This window comes from Gorilla gorilla, chromosome 10, assembly GCF_029281585.2.
Source record: "Gorilla gorilla gorilla isolate KB3781 chromosome 10, NHGRI_mGorGor1-v2.1_pri, whole genome shotgun sequence".
Classification (NCBI taxonomy): domain Eukaryota; kingdom Metazoa; phylum Chordata; class Mammalia; order Primates; family Hominidae; genus Gorilla; species Gorilla gorilla.
The window spans coordinates 115,629,659-115,644,183 of record NC_073234.2 but is presented as its reverse complement, the minus strand read 5'-3'; the positions used below and the strand labels follow the sequence as shown (position 1 = coordinate 115,644,183).

The 14,525-nt window shown below is 37.5% G+C and overlaps 1 protein-coding gene across 1 annotated transcript in view; it reads right to left on the bottom strand.

Annotated features, from left to right (window-relative positions):
* Positions 1-1,133: 1,133 nt before the first annotated feature.
* ACTR6 (actin related protein 6) overlaps positions 1,134-14,525 on the bottom strand; it is a 24,097-nt gene continuing 10,705 nt past the window's right edge. Inside the window, exons 7-11 of the mRNA XM_004053736.4 lie at positions 13,198-13,296; positions 13,024-13,102; positions 6,963-7,134; positions 5,389-5,527; positions 1,134-1,772 (exon numbers count right to left, since the gene is read on the bottom strand). Coding sequence (XP_004053784.1) covers positions 1,643-1,772; positions 5,389-5,527; positions 6,963-7,134; positions 13,024-13,102; positions 13,198-13,296 — 619 coding nt within the window. The 3' untranslated portion in view covers positions 1,134-1,642. The remainder of the gene's footprint in view (positions 1,773-5,388; positions 5,528-6,962; positions 7,135-13,023; positions 13,103-13,197; positions 13,297-14,525) is intronic.

Below are 14,525 nucleotides of genomic sequence, written 5' to 3'. Positions count from 1 at the left end.
TTATATTGTTTGGTTGCAAGAATTTCTCTTGTACCACCAGCATCTTCTTGCTACACTGTCTGCAGATTATATGCCAGTAACCGGGTATCACACAAACATGGTCACTTTGCAACTCTGCAGTGATAACCAGTCTAGGCCTAGGAAGGAATGACCAGGCCCTAAAGCAATATAATCTATGACTGTAAGTGGACAGCTTTCACCCTGACCAGCATTCATCTTTTCACTTGAGTTTTCCTTGAGACTCTTTGACTCTAGGCCATCATAGCAGGATTGTCAATCAAAGTCCCTAGAGCCATAGGGTAGGAACATAATCCTAGTTAGGGGAAAAGACTGCTAGAAATTGATCATGAGCACAATGACATAAGATAGAAAATACAGGAGCTGAGATATTTTGATGGCAGGGCTCTAGGACTGTCCCTGTTTCTGTAACTTAAGATTTCTAAAATTACTCTGGTTTTTATCTTTCTTAAGGCTGTGGACCCAGCTTTTCTTAGACTTTATAAGCTATCCTTTGTCCTGGATAAATTTTGTTTTGCTGAAGATATAGCCCAAATGAGTTTCTACTGCTTGCAATCAGAAAAGCCTACCTGATCCATTCATTGATGTCACTGTCAGCTGTTCCCTGAAATTGGAAAGCTGGAATCTAACACTTTAATGTTTATTGTGGATCACTGTTTTGTTTTAAAAACAAAATGCTAACATTTGTATCAAGAGTGCTTGAACAGGCCAGGCGCGGTGGCTCATGCCTGTAATCCCAACATTTTGGGAGGCCAAGGCGGGCAGATCACTTGAGCTCAGGAGTTCAACACCAGGCTGGCCAACAAGGTGAAACCCTGTCTCTACTAAAAATACAAAAATTAGCCGGGTGTGGTGGTGGTGGCACACGCCTGTAATCCCAGCTACTCGGGAGGCTGCGGTAGGAGAATCGCTTGAACCTGGGAAGCGGAGGTTGCAGTGAGCCAAGATCACGCCGCTGCACTCCAGCCTGGGTGAGAGAACAAGGCTCCGTCTCAAAAAAAAAAAAAAAAAAAAAAAAAGTTCTTGAACAACCCTGAGTTAACTTCAAATCTCTTTTCATTCATCCTAAAAAAATAGTACTTTTATGAGTGAAATAAGATATTCTGCCCACACAGTAGTGGCCAAAAAAACTTTATTAGCTTAGTCTCCACCCTTTTAAATGTACTCCAGGTACAAAATAAACATTATACACATATAAGATCAGTCTTTCCAACTTTAGAATGTATAAATAAGAATGACATTTTAAAATAAAATACTTTAGTCACAGTCACACAAAACTACCTTCTAAGGAAAACTGTCCAGTGAAGCCGTTAAATTTGTGCTTTCAGCTACGAAGAATTAAACTTAAAATGCATTCATTCTTCTTTTAATGAAAAATAACCTACCCTTGGAAACAGCATAAGCATTGTTATGGTAGTCTAGCTCCTAAATGAAAATGTGGACTGAGTTACAGTTTACTGTAGTAACCTACCTAAGAAGCCTTTGAAAATTAGCAATCGATCAAAGTATTTACATAAATTCAAGCCTTTTTCTTAGGACAAAAGGTAACACAGTTCCTTAACCTCTTTTAAAAGGAACTTTGAAATTAAACCTTATGGTCACAACTTTCATTCAAAAATGTTGCTTAAATATCAAATTTCTCTTCACAGACGCTATGTCCATTTTCTTCATAATCTTCTCTTGTTACCACCATATCTTCAAAATCATCATTCTCTGATATCAATTTTCCACCTTCCCAGGCATAAGTAATAGGGCTGAAAATAAAGGTATAAATGAACCCAGATGATTTTACAGGAAAACTGAAATGCCTGAAACATAAATTACTATTAGGTTGGTGCAAAAGTAATTTGTGTTTTTTTTGCCATTAAAATGTGGCAAGCTCTACCCAACCCAACAGAAAATCACTTAAGGTACAGAAATAAGCATACATTGCATATGAGTAGAGCAACCCAAAAAGGAAAGGAACCTTGTTCACCGCTACAAAATAGTAAATGTTCCTTTTTCCCTATGTCCTGAATTTATGGACCCTCTAATTCTAAAGAAAAAACAAGAATATAAGCAAAAGATCAAAAGATGCCTAAAAGGAAAAACTGTCATACTGAGTCTAAATTCTGTATGTGGCAAAGATATGTCATCTCAATAATTCTCATAGCAACTCATAAAATAGCTATTACTCCCACCTCACTCTATCGCCCAGGCTGGAGTGCAGTGGCGCAATCTCAGCTTACTGCAACCTCTGCCTCCCAGGTTCAAGCGTTTCTCCTGCTTCAGCCTCCCAAGTAGCTGGGACTACAGGCACATGCCACCACACATGGCTAATTTTTTTTTGTATTTTTAGTAGAGGTGGGGTTTCGCCATGTTGGCCAGGCTGGTCTTGAACTCCTGACCTCAGGTGATCCACACACCTCGACCTCCCAAAGTGCTGGGATTATAGTCGTGAGCCACCACACCCAGCCTACTCCCACTTTCTAGATTTGAAAAATGAGGCTCAGGGAAGTTAAGTCTGGAACTAGAATTTAGGCTGGAACTAGGATTTAACTCAGAACTGTTTTCACAGTCTGTGCTTTTCCTGCTACACTTTGTTGCCTCTAATAAATGAAACAAAAAACATAGTGTATGATAAACAATTATGTGGGAAGACACAGACAATAGGTAAAATTAGAGCAGGTAAAACATCTAGTTTGGTTTATGCTATCTACAACCAAGGTTATACTATGTGTTATGACTCAATTCTATTTCTACTATTCTTTTTCCCCAGTTTAGAGTTTCAAATCTGAAAAAGGTAAAGAAAAATGTTAAATCAATATTTTCTAGCTAAGTGTGGTGGCATATACCTGTAGTCCTAGCTACTTAGGAGGCTCAGGCAGGAGGATTGCTTGGACCCAGTTCAAAGTTGCAGTGAGCTATGATCACACAAGTGACAGAGGGAGACTTTGTCTCTATTAAAACAAAGGTCGGTTATGGTGGCTCATACCTGTAATCCCAGCACTTTGGTAGGTCGAGGTGGGAGGACTGCTTGAGCCCAGGAGTTCAAGACCAGCCTGAGCAACACAGCAAGATCCCATCTCTACCAAAAATTTTAAAAATTAGCCAGGCATGGTGGCTCATGCATGCAGTCCCAGCTACATGGAAGGCTGTGGTGAAAGGATCACCTGAGTCCAGAGGTCAAGGGTGCAGTGAGCCGTGATCACACCACTGCACTCCAGCCTGGTAACAGAGCGAGACTCTGTCTCAAAAACAAAACAAAACAAAACAAAACAAAAAAAACCCAAAGCCAGGCGCAGTAGCTCACACCTGTAATCTAAGCACTTTGGGAGGCCAAGGCGGGCGGATCACAAGGTCAGGAGTTTGAGACCCGCCTGGCCAACATGGTGAAACCCCATCTCTACTAAAAATACAAAAATTAGCCGGGCATGATGGCATGTACCTGTAGTCCCAGCTATTCGGGAGGCTGAGGCAGGAGAATCGCTTGAACCTGGGAGGCGGAGGTTGTGGTGAGCCAAGATTGCGCCACTGCTCTACAGCCTGAGCAACAGAGTGAGACTCCATCTCAAAAAATAAAAAAAAATTGAAAAAATTTTTTAAAACCCCCCAAAACCCAACTTGGCTGGGCTAAGGCAGATTACTGAGCCCAGGAGTTGGAGGCCAGCTTGGGTGAAACAGTGAGACTCCATCTCTACAGGAAAAAAGAAAGGTTTTCTTTTCTTTCTTTTTTCCTTCTTTTTTTTTAGAGACGGGGTCAAACACTGTTGCCCAGGCTGGAGTGCAGTGACGCAATCCTAACTGACTGTAACCTCAAACTCCTGGACTCAGGCCATCTCCCTACCTTGGCCACCCAAAGTGGTAGAATTACAGGTGTGAGCCACCAAACCTGGCCAATAAATGTTTTATTGTATTTATATTTGCATTAAGCTTTTATAAAAATAGATTTATATATAAGTATACACATATATTTATACATATATAAAAGCAGTAGATGCACAATAAAAATTTATTTAATAAAATAATAAGACCTATTTCTGTGGATCCCTTGGCCTGTAATCTGTGCATGCAAGAGAAAAAGCCAATATGCTTTATACTCTTAAGAACATATGAACATTAGTGGTGATAAAAATCATCCCAATATTTTTAAATTGTTTATTCATTTATCTCATAGCTATAAAAGAAAGTGATACCAATGAGGGCCTTCTATTAACTTGTTGATTTTGGAAAATTCTACTTTAGCTTTAAAACAAAACTCTAGAATTAAGAGTCAGGTATGTGGGGTCTTGTTTGCAACTCTGCCACTAACACTAGGGGTGAGTTTTTAGACATATATTTTGGGTAAGAAGTCCTCACTCAAGGTAAGAAAACTGGGTTTTAATCTGATCATTGCTATTAACTCACCATAGGGCATTTGCCAACTCGTGAGCCCTTGTTTCTTTATTTACAAAATAAGAATATAGAATAGGATGATATATAAGCCCTTAGAGCTGTAAAATTCTACCTTTTTTTGTTTTTTTTTGCAGGGGGGTTTGTTTGTTTGTTTTTGAGACAGAGTCTTGCTTTGTCACCTAGGCTACCATACAGTGGTGCAATCTAAGCTCACACCAACCTCCACCTCCTGGGCTCAAATGATCCTCCTACCTCAGCCTCCTGAGTAGCTGGGACTACAGGTGCACACCAGCACATCTGGCTAATTTTTTGTAGAGACGGGGCTTCACTATGTTGCCCAGGCTGGTCTCAATCTCCTGAACTCAAGTGATCTGCCTGCCTCAGCCTCCCAAAGTGCTGGGATTACAGGCGAGAGCCACTGCGCCTGGCCCTACCTTAGTTTATTTTAACCACTAAAGTGGAAGTGATGATATGCACTTTTTCTCATATAACACTGTACAGGGTAGACATAAAACAGTTTTGAATTTTAAAAACCTCATTAATAAAAGTCATTTAAAGGAGAATTTTTAAAATTCTAAAACAATTTATGAATTGATAAAACTTATCACAATGGTTCAATTATTCAATTTCTATTCCTGACAGAAACTGTCAATAAATAATACATCTCAGATAAATCATATAGACAATAACCTGATTGCTTTGCCTATAAAAATCTCTTAGGACCAAGGCTGATTTACTACATGGGAGTAATCACCCCATATACTTAATTGAGCACCCATTGTGTACGAAACATTATGGTTGGCACTTTACATACTTCCATTTAATTTAGCGAAATGTAAGGTTTATCATTTCAATTTTTGAAAGAAGAAAAATGAATATTCAGCAGGTGAAATGAACCTGCCACCGTGGGAAAGCCAGGTTTTAAACTCAAGTCAACAGACCACCTTTTCTACATGCGGACTTCCATGTTTCATTTCTATACAAAACAACACTTACTTTTCAGGCAGCACAACAGAAACGTCATAATCTGTTGGAGTAAGACATCGAACTTCTGAGTAAACCCGATCCCTAAATCCTGGGAAAAGGGAATTTCCTCCTGTCAAGACAATGTTCTTAAAAAAATGCGGCTGCATTTCTTTAAAAGAAGAAAAGGAGAAGGAAAGGAAAAAAGGCATTAGAAAACGTTTACTTTTCTGGAAAGATGTGGATGAGGGATCAGATAAGCAATTAGGGATTACAGTTACTGGTGGGAAACCAAATAAATTTTCAGGTCCATTCTAAGATTTGTAATGAGGTTACAGTTTATACAAATAAAGACATGAAACAGTGAAAAATGACCACATAGATCTTTAAAAGAAAAACCTAAGGTGAGGGGGGTAAACTACTGGCTACTTACTGTACACTCATGTAAGCCATATATAAATGAGTGACACTGTAGTAAAAAAACCAGTTGGTAATTATAATTATTCTTCTCTAAAATGGAAGGGGGGTGGTTCTTGCTGTAGGCTGAGACTGTGAGCTACCATAAGGATGAAAACGAGGTCTTTCATGACATTTGAACTTACAAGCCCAAATCTCCACATTATCTCATTGAGGCAAACATGTATGTTGTGCAATACTTACCTTTGATAGTTAAAAACACTCATAAACTATGTTTAAAGAAGGGATCTAAGTATGAACACTCATTAAAGTTACATGATAGCAAATGTTAAGTATTAAAAGCCTTCAAAACACCACCGGAAAATCCATCAGGAATTAACAGGTATGGGCCATCCCACCTAATGTTTCTGTTCAGTAAAACAAGGGCAGAGTTTCCTTATATTGACCTCGAGTCTCACTCTGCCATGACCTTAAAGCAGTGTAGTACAAAATGTTGTACACATCATGACTGCAACTTTATATAAAATGTGAAATATGAAAATAGCTGTGAAATAATTATGTATGGATAGCATTATGTTTTTCTTTTTCTTTTTTTTTTAATGAGAGGAAAGCACATGGCCTGTGCTAGATTTTCTCCAATGCCTACTTCTTGTGAACCAGGGAGATAGTAAAGTACCCTAAAACTCTGGAACATTATTTACTTAAGGCATGTTTCAGGAGAATCCAGAAATCACTATGAAGCACCATATTCCAATCTCTTTAAAATTAATCCTGTATGTTACTCTAAATATAGCAGAAAGAATAAGTCAGTCTACCAATAGCTGAAAACCATTAAATTGTTACATTATAAATTTATATTCTGTACAGATCTGGGTTAAAATAAAACTTTCCTAAAATGGATATGGCAATTTAATGCTCATGGAGAGATACATTTCTTCAAGTTTAAATGGACCATAATGATTTTTCCTCTATCGAATTTATAATCACAAAAAAAGATAAAAGAAAAGAAAAAAACTTATAATCAAAGATGAATCAAGAATTATGTAAATGCATTATGGGATCTACAAATCTCTGCAAATAAAACAGACTCACCAATTTGTCTGAAATTATTTAGAGGAAACAGGGTTCACAGGGCTTATGATGTTTTTAAAACAATTATAATTCTTTAGTATTTTACTCTATTTATGTACCTTCAGGTAGATTTTGAATTGAATAGACAATAGCTTCTGGAATTCCCATTTCTTGAATGCCTATATCAGAAGGATTAAAGAGTATTTCTGGAACAGCAAATCTCTCATTGGCCAAACGAAGAATTTGTTCCCCAGATTTGTATTTTCCACTCAACACCATCTCTTCCCTTGGCTTAAAGACAAAGAAGATTAAAAGTTTAAGTTATATTATCTAGCTCACATGACTAATAATTAGTAATATGCAATAATATATTAATAATAATATATTAATAATGTTCTTGGAAGTTTCAGGATTCTCAAAATTTAGAAGAATGTGTGGCTGCCTTTACTGTTGCCAAAATCACACAAAACACAACTAAATAATTACTGACGCTAATATGGCTGTTCCTTCAAAGACAATTTGGCAGCTTTATTCCACACACTTTAAAATACAAAGAGGGCCAGGTGCCCTGGCTCACACCTGTAATCCCAGCACTTTGGGAGGTCAAGGCGGATGGATCACTTGAGCCCAGGAGTTCAAGACAGCCTGGGAAACATAGCGAGACCCCCATCTCTTAAAAAACAGAAAAAAAATTAAAATACAAAGAAAAAAAGGAGGAGAGACAAGAGAGGACTTCATAATCTACCTATAATGGTACAATGATTCTAGTTTCTAGGGAACAAAGAACACATTCTAAATAAAAAACATTTACTATGTCTTGTGTTTCTAGTACTGTCTACTTTCACTCCCCTAATTTAGGTGTTTACTGGATATGTGGCTCTATTAGGATTCCCCCTTTCCCTTCTGGAAAGAGCCTACATCTCTACATTTCTTTAATATGTATTCAATCTCTATTCAAAATTAGTTTCCAAATGATGTAAGCAAGTCCATGGTCCTTATCCTTGAACTTACCTTATAATGCTAACTTTATATAAGGCCTATATATAACAAACTTTAAACAACCATGACTCATATTTTCTTGTTATTTATTTTCTGCTAACCCACCCAATCTGTGAGCTGTAGTGCGGAGGGGGCTGCAAAAATAATCTCCTTCCACAATATTCTAAATCATTAAAATAATGGTCCCTCTCAATTTTACAACCATCAGCTTTCCTAGATTCAGGTAAAGACACTCATTTCATTTGACTTATAAATGCAGTTGTCCTCCCATAAAAGGATAGGTCCCTTAATATAATCAGCCATCTACTCTCTATTCAGATTTCAGCTTCCTGAGAGGTTTTCTCTGCTTCCCAAATAAAAAGATCCTTCACTATTCTCTATCACCCTATATTATCCTTCATAGCTTATATTGTTCACCATCACATATCCACTAACTATCATAAAAAAGTACCTGGCACACAGTAGATACTCCATGAATTCTTGAATAATAGTAAGCAAGACAGCAACATGTCATTCATTAAACATATTACATACATTATCCCAATGAACTCTCATATAACCCTGTAACACGGGCATATTTTCCTTTTAAATTAATGATGCAATTGGGCTCTGCAAGGCTACATTACTTGTTCAAGGTTATTCATATCATAATCCAAAGCACATACAAAATATTCCTTCCACTATACTACCACTCATAATCTGGATATAAATGGTTAGATTTTGATCATTTGGGAATTCCATGCTCAAAACATTATTCTAAAATAAAAAAAATCCTGAAAATTATACAGTATTCACAAATACTCCAAGAAGAACAGAAAACTATAAATCACTTTTAACCCAGAAACTATAAATCACTTTTAACCCAAAATAGTTATATAGTAACAAAGAGAAGAATATTATGCCTCATAAAAGTATTCTTCCTTCTCAAGCAGAATGGAAAATATTTTCTATGAATTTACAAATTCATTAAATTCCAGCCATTCACTGACTTGAGTTTAAGGGATATAACTCATTTTGTCAACATTCAAAATAACCTGAGATAGTTGCAGACTTAGGAATTTCAGTTGACAAAACATTAGAGGTTATCTAGTTTATAGCCCTGATTGACAGAAGAGGATCATGTGACTTATTCTAGATTAAATGACTAACTAGGGGAGAGAGCCAGAACTAGACATCCTTGTTAAATGTTAGCACTAAAGCCATTAACCATTAACAAGTAATCTGGAGCCTGGGCACACTGGCTCACGCCTATAACCCAGCACTTTGGAGGCCAAAGCGGGAGGATCATTTGGGCCCAGGAGTTGAGGCTAGCCTGGGCAACATAGATGAACGTGGTACCTCGTCTCTACAAATAACTTTTTAAAAACTTAGGCGTGGTGGTGACCATCTGTGGTCCCAGCTACTTGGGAGGCTAAGGTGGGAGGATCACTTGAGCCTGAGAGGTCAAAGCTGCAGTGAGCTGTGATCACACCACTGTGCTCCAGCCTGGGCTATAGAACGAGACTCCATCTCAAAACAAACAAAAAGTTAGTTCCAGTACAATTAAAGAAATGATCAGTGTTATGTTATACTGGCTCTGCAGAAAGTGGTAATCCATGATGAGGACGATTTTCTCAATTTAGGTCAGTCAAATTCATTATACATTAGTAGGCTTCCTCTTTCTGATAAGAAAGAAAACTGGAATTTCTATTGGTTGTTATCTGTAATGATATTACAGGCCTATTTTTATTGCTATTGTTACTACCATTAGTGCTAGAAAATCAAGTATGTAACTTCCCCCAGCTACTTAAAAATATTCTTGAAACTATCAAAATTCAAGTGTTAACAAAACCCTAGGAATAAAGGCTCTCAAATAAATATTTATTTCAATCAAGTATTAAAATCAAAACAATATAAAAAATTCCAATATATAAAATATAACTGTTTCTAAATCTTTAAAAAATTATTAAGATGATTTAACACAGACTCTGAATAAGGTGTACATTTTAACGAAATTGACAAAGATTAAACCATTCTTTCTACAATAAACATTTGCGGTAACACTGTATCATCTGCCAAAAGCCCAGTTCCAAATGACTTTGTCCACTCATCTGCTATTAAAATACACATTATATATGAGAATCAGCAACAGAGTGTATCCTGAGTAAATGAAGCCCACACAGTCCATAACCAGATTCTGTTCACAAGGTCAAAGGCCAATAAAAAACCTTGTATGGCTTCTGCCTTTTCTAAAGATGAGTAAAGTAATGGTCAACTGGGAGAATAACCACACCTCTACTGGCTTATTGCATAAGGTACTCACTTGAGAAAACACGGCTTATGAGTTGGCAAGGAAGAAACTGGCAGAGTTTAGAAGAAAATGTCCAATAAACAAATAGGTTGTAATTTGCAGGGAGGGAGAGTTTTTCTAAAAAGAAAGATTTCCTAGTTGACTATCCAATCATCTGGAAGAGGTTTTAAGTTTTCAAACTTATGAAACAGGCAATTCTAGGAAGAGGAACTGAGAACACGGATACAGGTTTTGTTTTGTTTTGAAGTGCCCCAATAGATTCCAATGATCAGTCAGATTTGAGGAGACTGGAAATCACTGAGACTTTACTCAGATCCATCTCTGTAAAAATCAGGATTACTTTACCCCTATTAACCCTACAGAGTACCATAAAATTTCCACAAGGTATCAGCTATAAAATACGACAATAATCAAATGTGCCTAGTAAGAAAGAGGTTTGGTATTTAAATGTTTGGGGCAGTTTTTCTTGTCTTGTGAAGAAGAAAAAAAATACACCTTCCGTATCTTAGCCAGGACTTGGGCTTCCAGTTTCTCTCTACCTGATACATGCCCAGGCAACCTTATCCCATCATCTATCTCAATTCCCATTTCTGAAAGCCAGCCTAGGTCCTTTCATAAGGATCTGTTTCACTTTTTGTTTTCTGTTTCTTTTGTTTTTAAAGAGACAGGATCTGGCTCTGTTGCCCAGCTCTGGAGTGCAGTGAAATGATCATAGTTCACTGTAACCTCAAATTCATGGGCACAAGCAATCCTCCCACCTCGGCCTCCTGAGTAGCTAGAACTACAGGTGTGTGACACCATGCCCAGCTAATTTTAATTTTTTTTTTTTTTTTTTTTTTTTTTTTTTGTAGAGACAGCGTCTCACTTTGTTGCTGAGGCTGGTCTCAAACAATCCTCCCACTTCAGCCTCCCAAAATGCTGGGATTACAGGTAGGTGTGTGCCACCACACACAGCCATAAGGATCTGTTTCTAAGAACATAAAAGGATGATTTCAGTTTTATAAGGCCCCAAGTAGTCTCTGAACTCTGATTCATACTTCACCTCAATAATCTGGCCCAAAAAAATTCACTTTTGTTTTCAGGCATACTAAGTATAAATAATTATATAAAACCCATGTATTCACCAACCAGCTTAATGTAACTTTACAGATAAGCTGACGGTCCCCTAATTTAGTATTTTATCATTCACATACATAGTTTTTTATACTTTTACTTCATATTTAAGTATACCTTAATAACACATTATTATTCTCACCAAAAAGAGAACATAATTATTCTGCATAGACTAAAAGTGTACATAGCTTTCTAAAATGTGCTTTTCTGTGAAAATCAGATTTCTGAGATTTGTCCATGCTGTTTATATAAGCTCTACTTGATTTCACTACTGCTTATTATTTTACTATACGAACATATCAAAAATTAATCTCCTTCCATTAGTGGATATTTAGGCAGGTCTCAATTTTTCATTATTTTAAAGTACACTGCAATGAATATTATCATAAATGTCTCCTTGTACAAATGTGCTTATGTTTCTGACCAAAGATTTTTAACTTCCCAACAGTCCTCATCAGGTTGGTAACCAGAAATGCAAACTTCACATTTACCTAAACACAGAAGTAATTTTATCTGAGCTGATAAAAGATAAATAGAAATTATTTTGACATCCATGATAAACTGCTTCTCAACACTTTGAAATGCCATTGGATTTTGCCCTTTTCTAATCTAATCATACCAGACCAAACAGAAGTAGAATTTGGCCCTAGGTCAGCTATGTCAATAATTTTCACAATAGGAAAATAACCAATTTCTAACTCAATTTAAACAAATTTTTAAGTAAACAAAAATGGGTTAGCCATAATATACATAATGATACTGTTTATCTCCAGATTTGCCCTATGTGCTATCTTTTGGCTGATAGTTCTTTTTCTAAATAAATTTACTAAGAAATTTATTAATCAAATTTCACTTTTGCCGGGTGAAATGGCCAGCAGGAAGGTAGTAATCAACAACTCTCGAAGGCCCGAGGAGCTGTGGCTCACGCCTGTAATCCCAACACCTAGGAGCCAAGGCAGGAGGATCATTTGAGCCCAGGAGTTCAAGGTCAGCCTAGGCAACACTGTAGGACCCCACCTCTACAAAAAATACAAATATGAACCAGGTGTGGTGGCACATGCCTGCAATCGCAGCAACTCTGGAGGCTGAGACAGGAAGATCACTTGGGCCTGGGAGGTAAAGGCTATAGTGAGTGCTGTGATCGCACCATTGCACTCTAGCCTGGGTGACAGAGTGAGATGTTGTCTCAAAAAAAACCAAAAAAACAAAACAAACAAAAGAAAAGCAACTCTCTAAGGCCCTGCCAATCCCAGCTGGATGTGAATTTCTTTTTTTTTTTTTTTTTTTTTTTTTTTTTTGAGACAGAGTCTCGCTGTGTTACCCAGGCTGGAGTGCAATGGTGTGATCTCAGCTCACTGCAACCTCCACCTCCCAGGTTCAAGTGATTCTCCTGCCTCAGCCTCCCAAGTAGCTGGGACTACAGGCACCTGCTACCACACCTGGCTAATTTTTTTTGTATTTTTAGTAGAGACGGGGTTTCACTATGTTGGCCAGGCTGGTTTTGAACTCCTGACCTAGTGATCCACCTGCTTCAGCCTCCCAAAGTGCTGGGATTACAGGTGTGAGCCACGGTGGCTGGCCTAAATGAAATTCTTTTCAAATCTAACTGAGGTGATCACTTGAAATACCACTGATTTTTTTTTTTTAATTTTATAATAGAGACAGGGGCTTGCTTTGTTGCCCAGGCCAGTCTCTTAACTCCCACCTTAGCCTCCCCAAGTGCTGGGATTATAGACAGGAGCCGCAGCAACCAACCATTGATGGTTTTTAAAAATTACCTTACAAAAGCCCTTTTTAATTGTACTGAAGTCAGGCAAGACATAGTCTATCATTACTGTATTTTCTTCTCCTTTCAACCTGGAAAACAAAATTGAGATTTATGAAATATTCTAATTATGTGTAACATCCCCTAACAATCTACTTTCCAATTCTTAGATTGTCATTATACATACTTTGCAATATCCATGTCTCTATAAAAATCCTGAGACACATAGCATACATCTTCTTTCACTTGATTAATCACATGTGTTTCATCCATAACATGTAGCTGCCTAACAGAAATAAAAGTTGTAAAATTTGAAGCAGAAACAATTAAACATAATTTATAATTATCTGAAATTTTTTTCTGGAATTAAATTTTCAGGTAACTGATTTTTTGAAATTTTAAATTCTTGAATGTGTAAAATAATTTTAACTTTATGGAATACTGTCACTTCCATTAATTTCCACACTATTCCTCTGAGGGTAGGTATTAGTCTAGTTTATAGGTAAGGAAACTGAAAACAAAGATGTTAAGTGGGGTTTATCTAACTAAAGATCAAACATTCCCCCGCAAACCATTCTGAATAGAATCTTGCTACAATGCCTTAACTCTATGCACTTTCTTTTCTGATTATATTAAGTATTGCTGAGTTGGCACACAGTACCAAGCACATACAAGCTGTTCAATAAATGTTTGACGGAGGGTGAAGCTTAAACATTGGCTTACTATAGAAATAAAGATGTTTAAAAATAAACAAAAACTTTTCCACCTCCCAAAGTGCTGGGATTACAGATGCGAGCCACTGCACCTGGCCATAATTATTTTTAATGAAAAAATGGCTAAATGTATGGCATGACTGGGTGTGGCCATCCCAGTATTCATTCTCCCACCAGTATCTTTAAAACATATATATATATATTTTAAGCTGACATGTAATAATTGTACATATTTCTCAGGTACACAGTGATGTTTTGCTGGGAGCTGTGGCTACGCCTGTAATCCCAGCACTTTGGAAGGCTGAGGCAGGAGGACAGCTTAAACCCACGAGTTTAAGGCCAGCTTGGGCAACATAGTGAGAACCTGTTTCTACAAAAAAAATACAAAAATTAGCCAGGTGTGGTAGCACATGCCTCTGGTCCCAGCTACTTGGGAGGCTGAGGCAGGATAATTTCTTGAGCCAAGGAGTTGCGGATGCAGTGAGTAATGAACACACCACTGCACTCCAGCCTGGATGACAAAGACCCTGTCTCAAAATCAAAAAGAAACCCACACAGTGCATCAGATCAGGATAACTAGAATATTCATCATCTTCAACACTTATCCATTTTTGTGTATTGGTAACACTCAATATCCTCCTTCTAGTTATCTGAGACTGTAACATTCTTGCCAAGCTCAGGGGCGCGAAGTGCAGGTCAGTAATCCCAGCTACTAAGGGAGGCTGAGATGGGAGATCTTTTGAGCCCAGGAGTTTGAGACCAGCATGGGCAACACTGTGAGACCCTGCCTCAAATAACAATA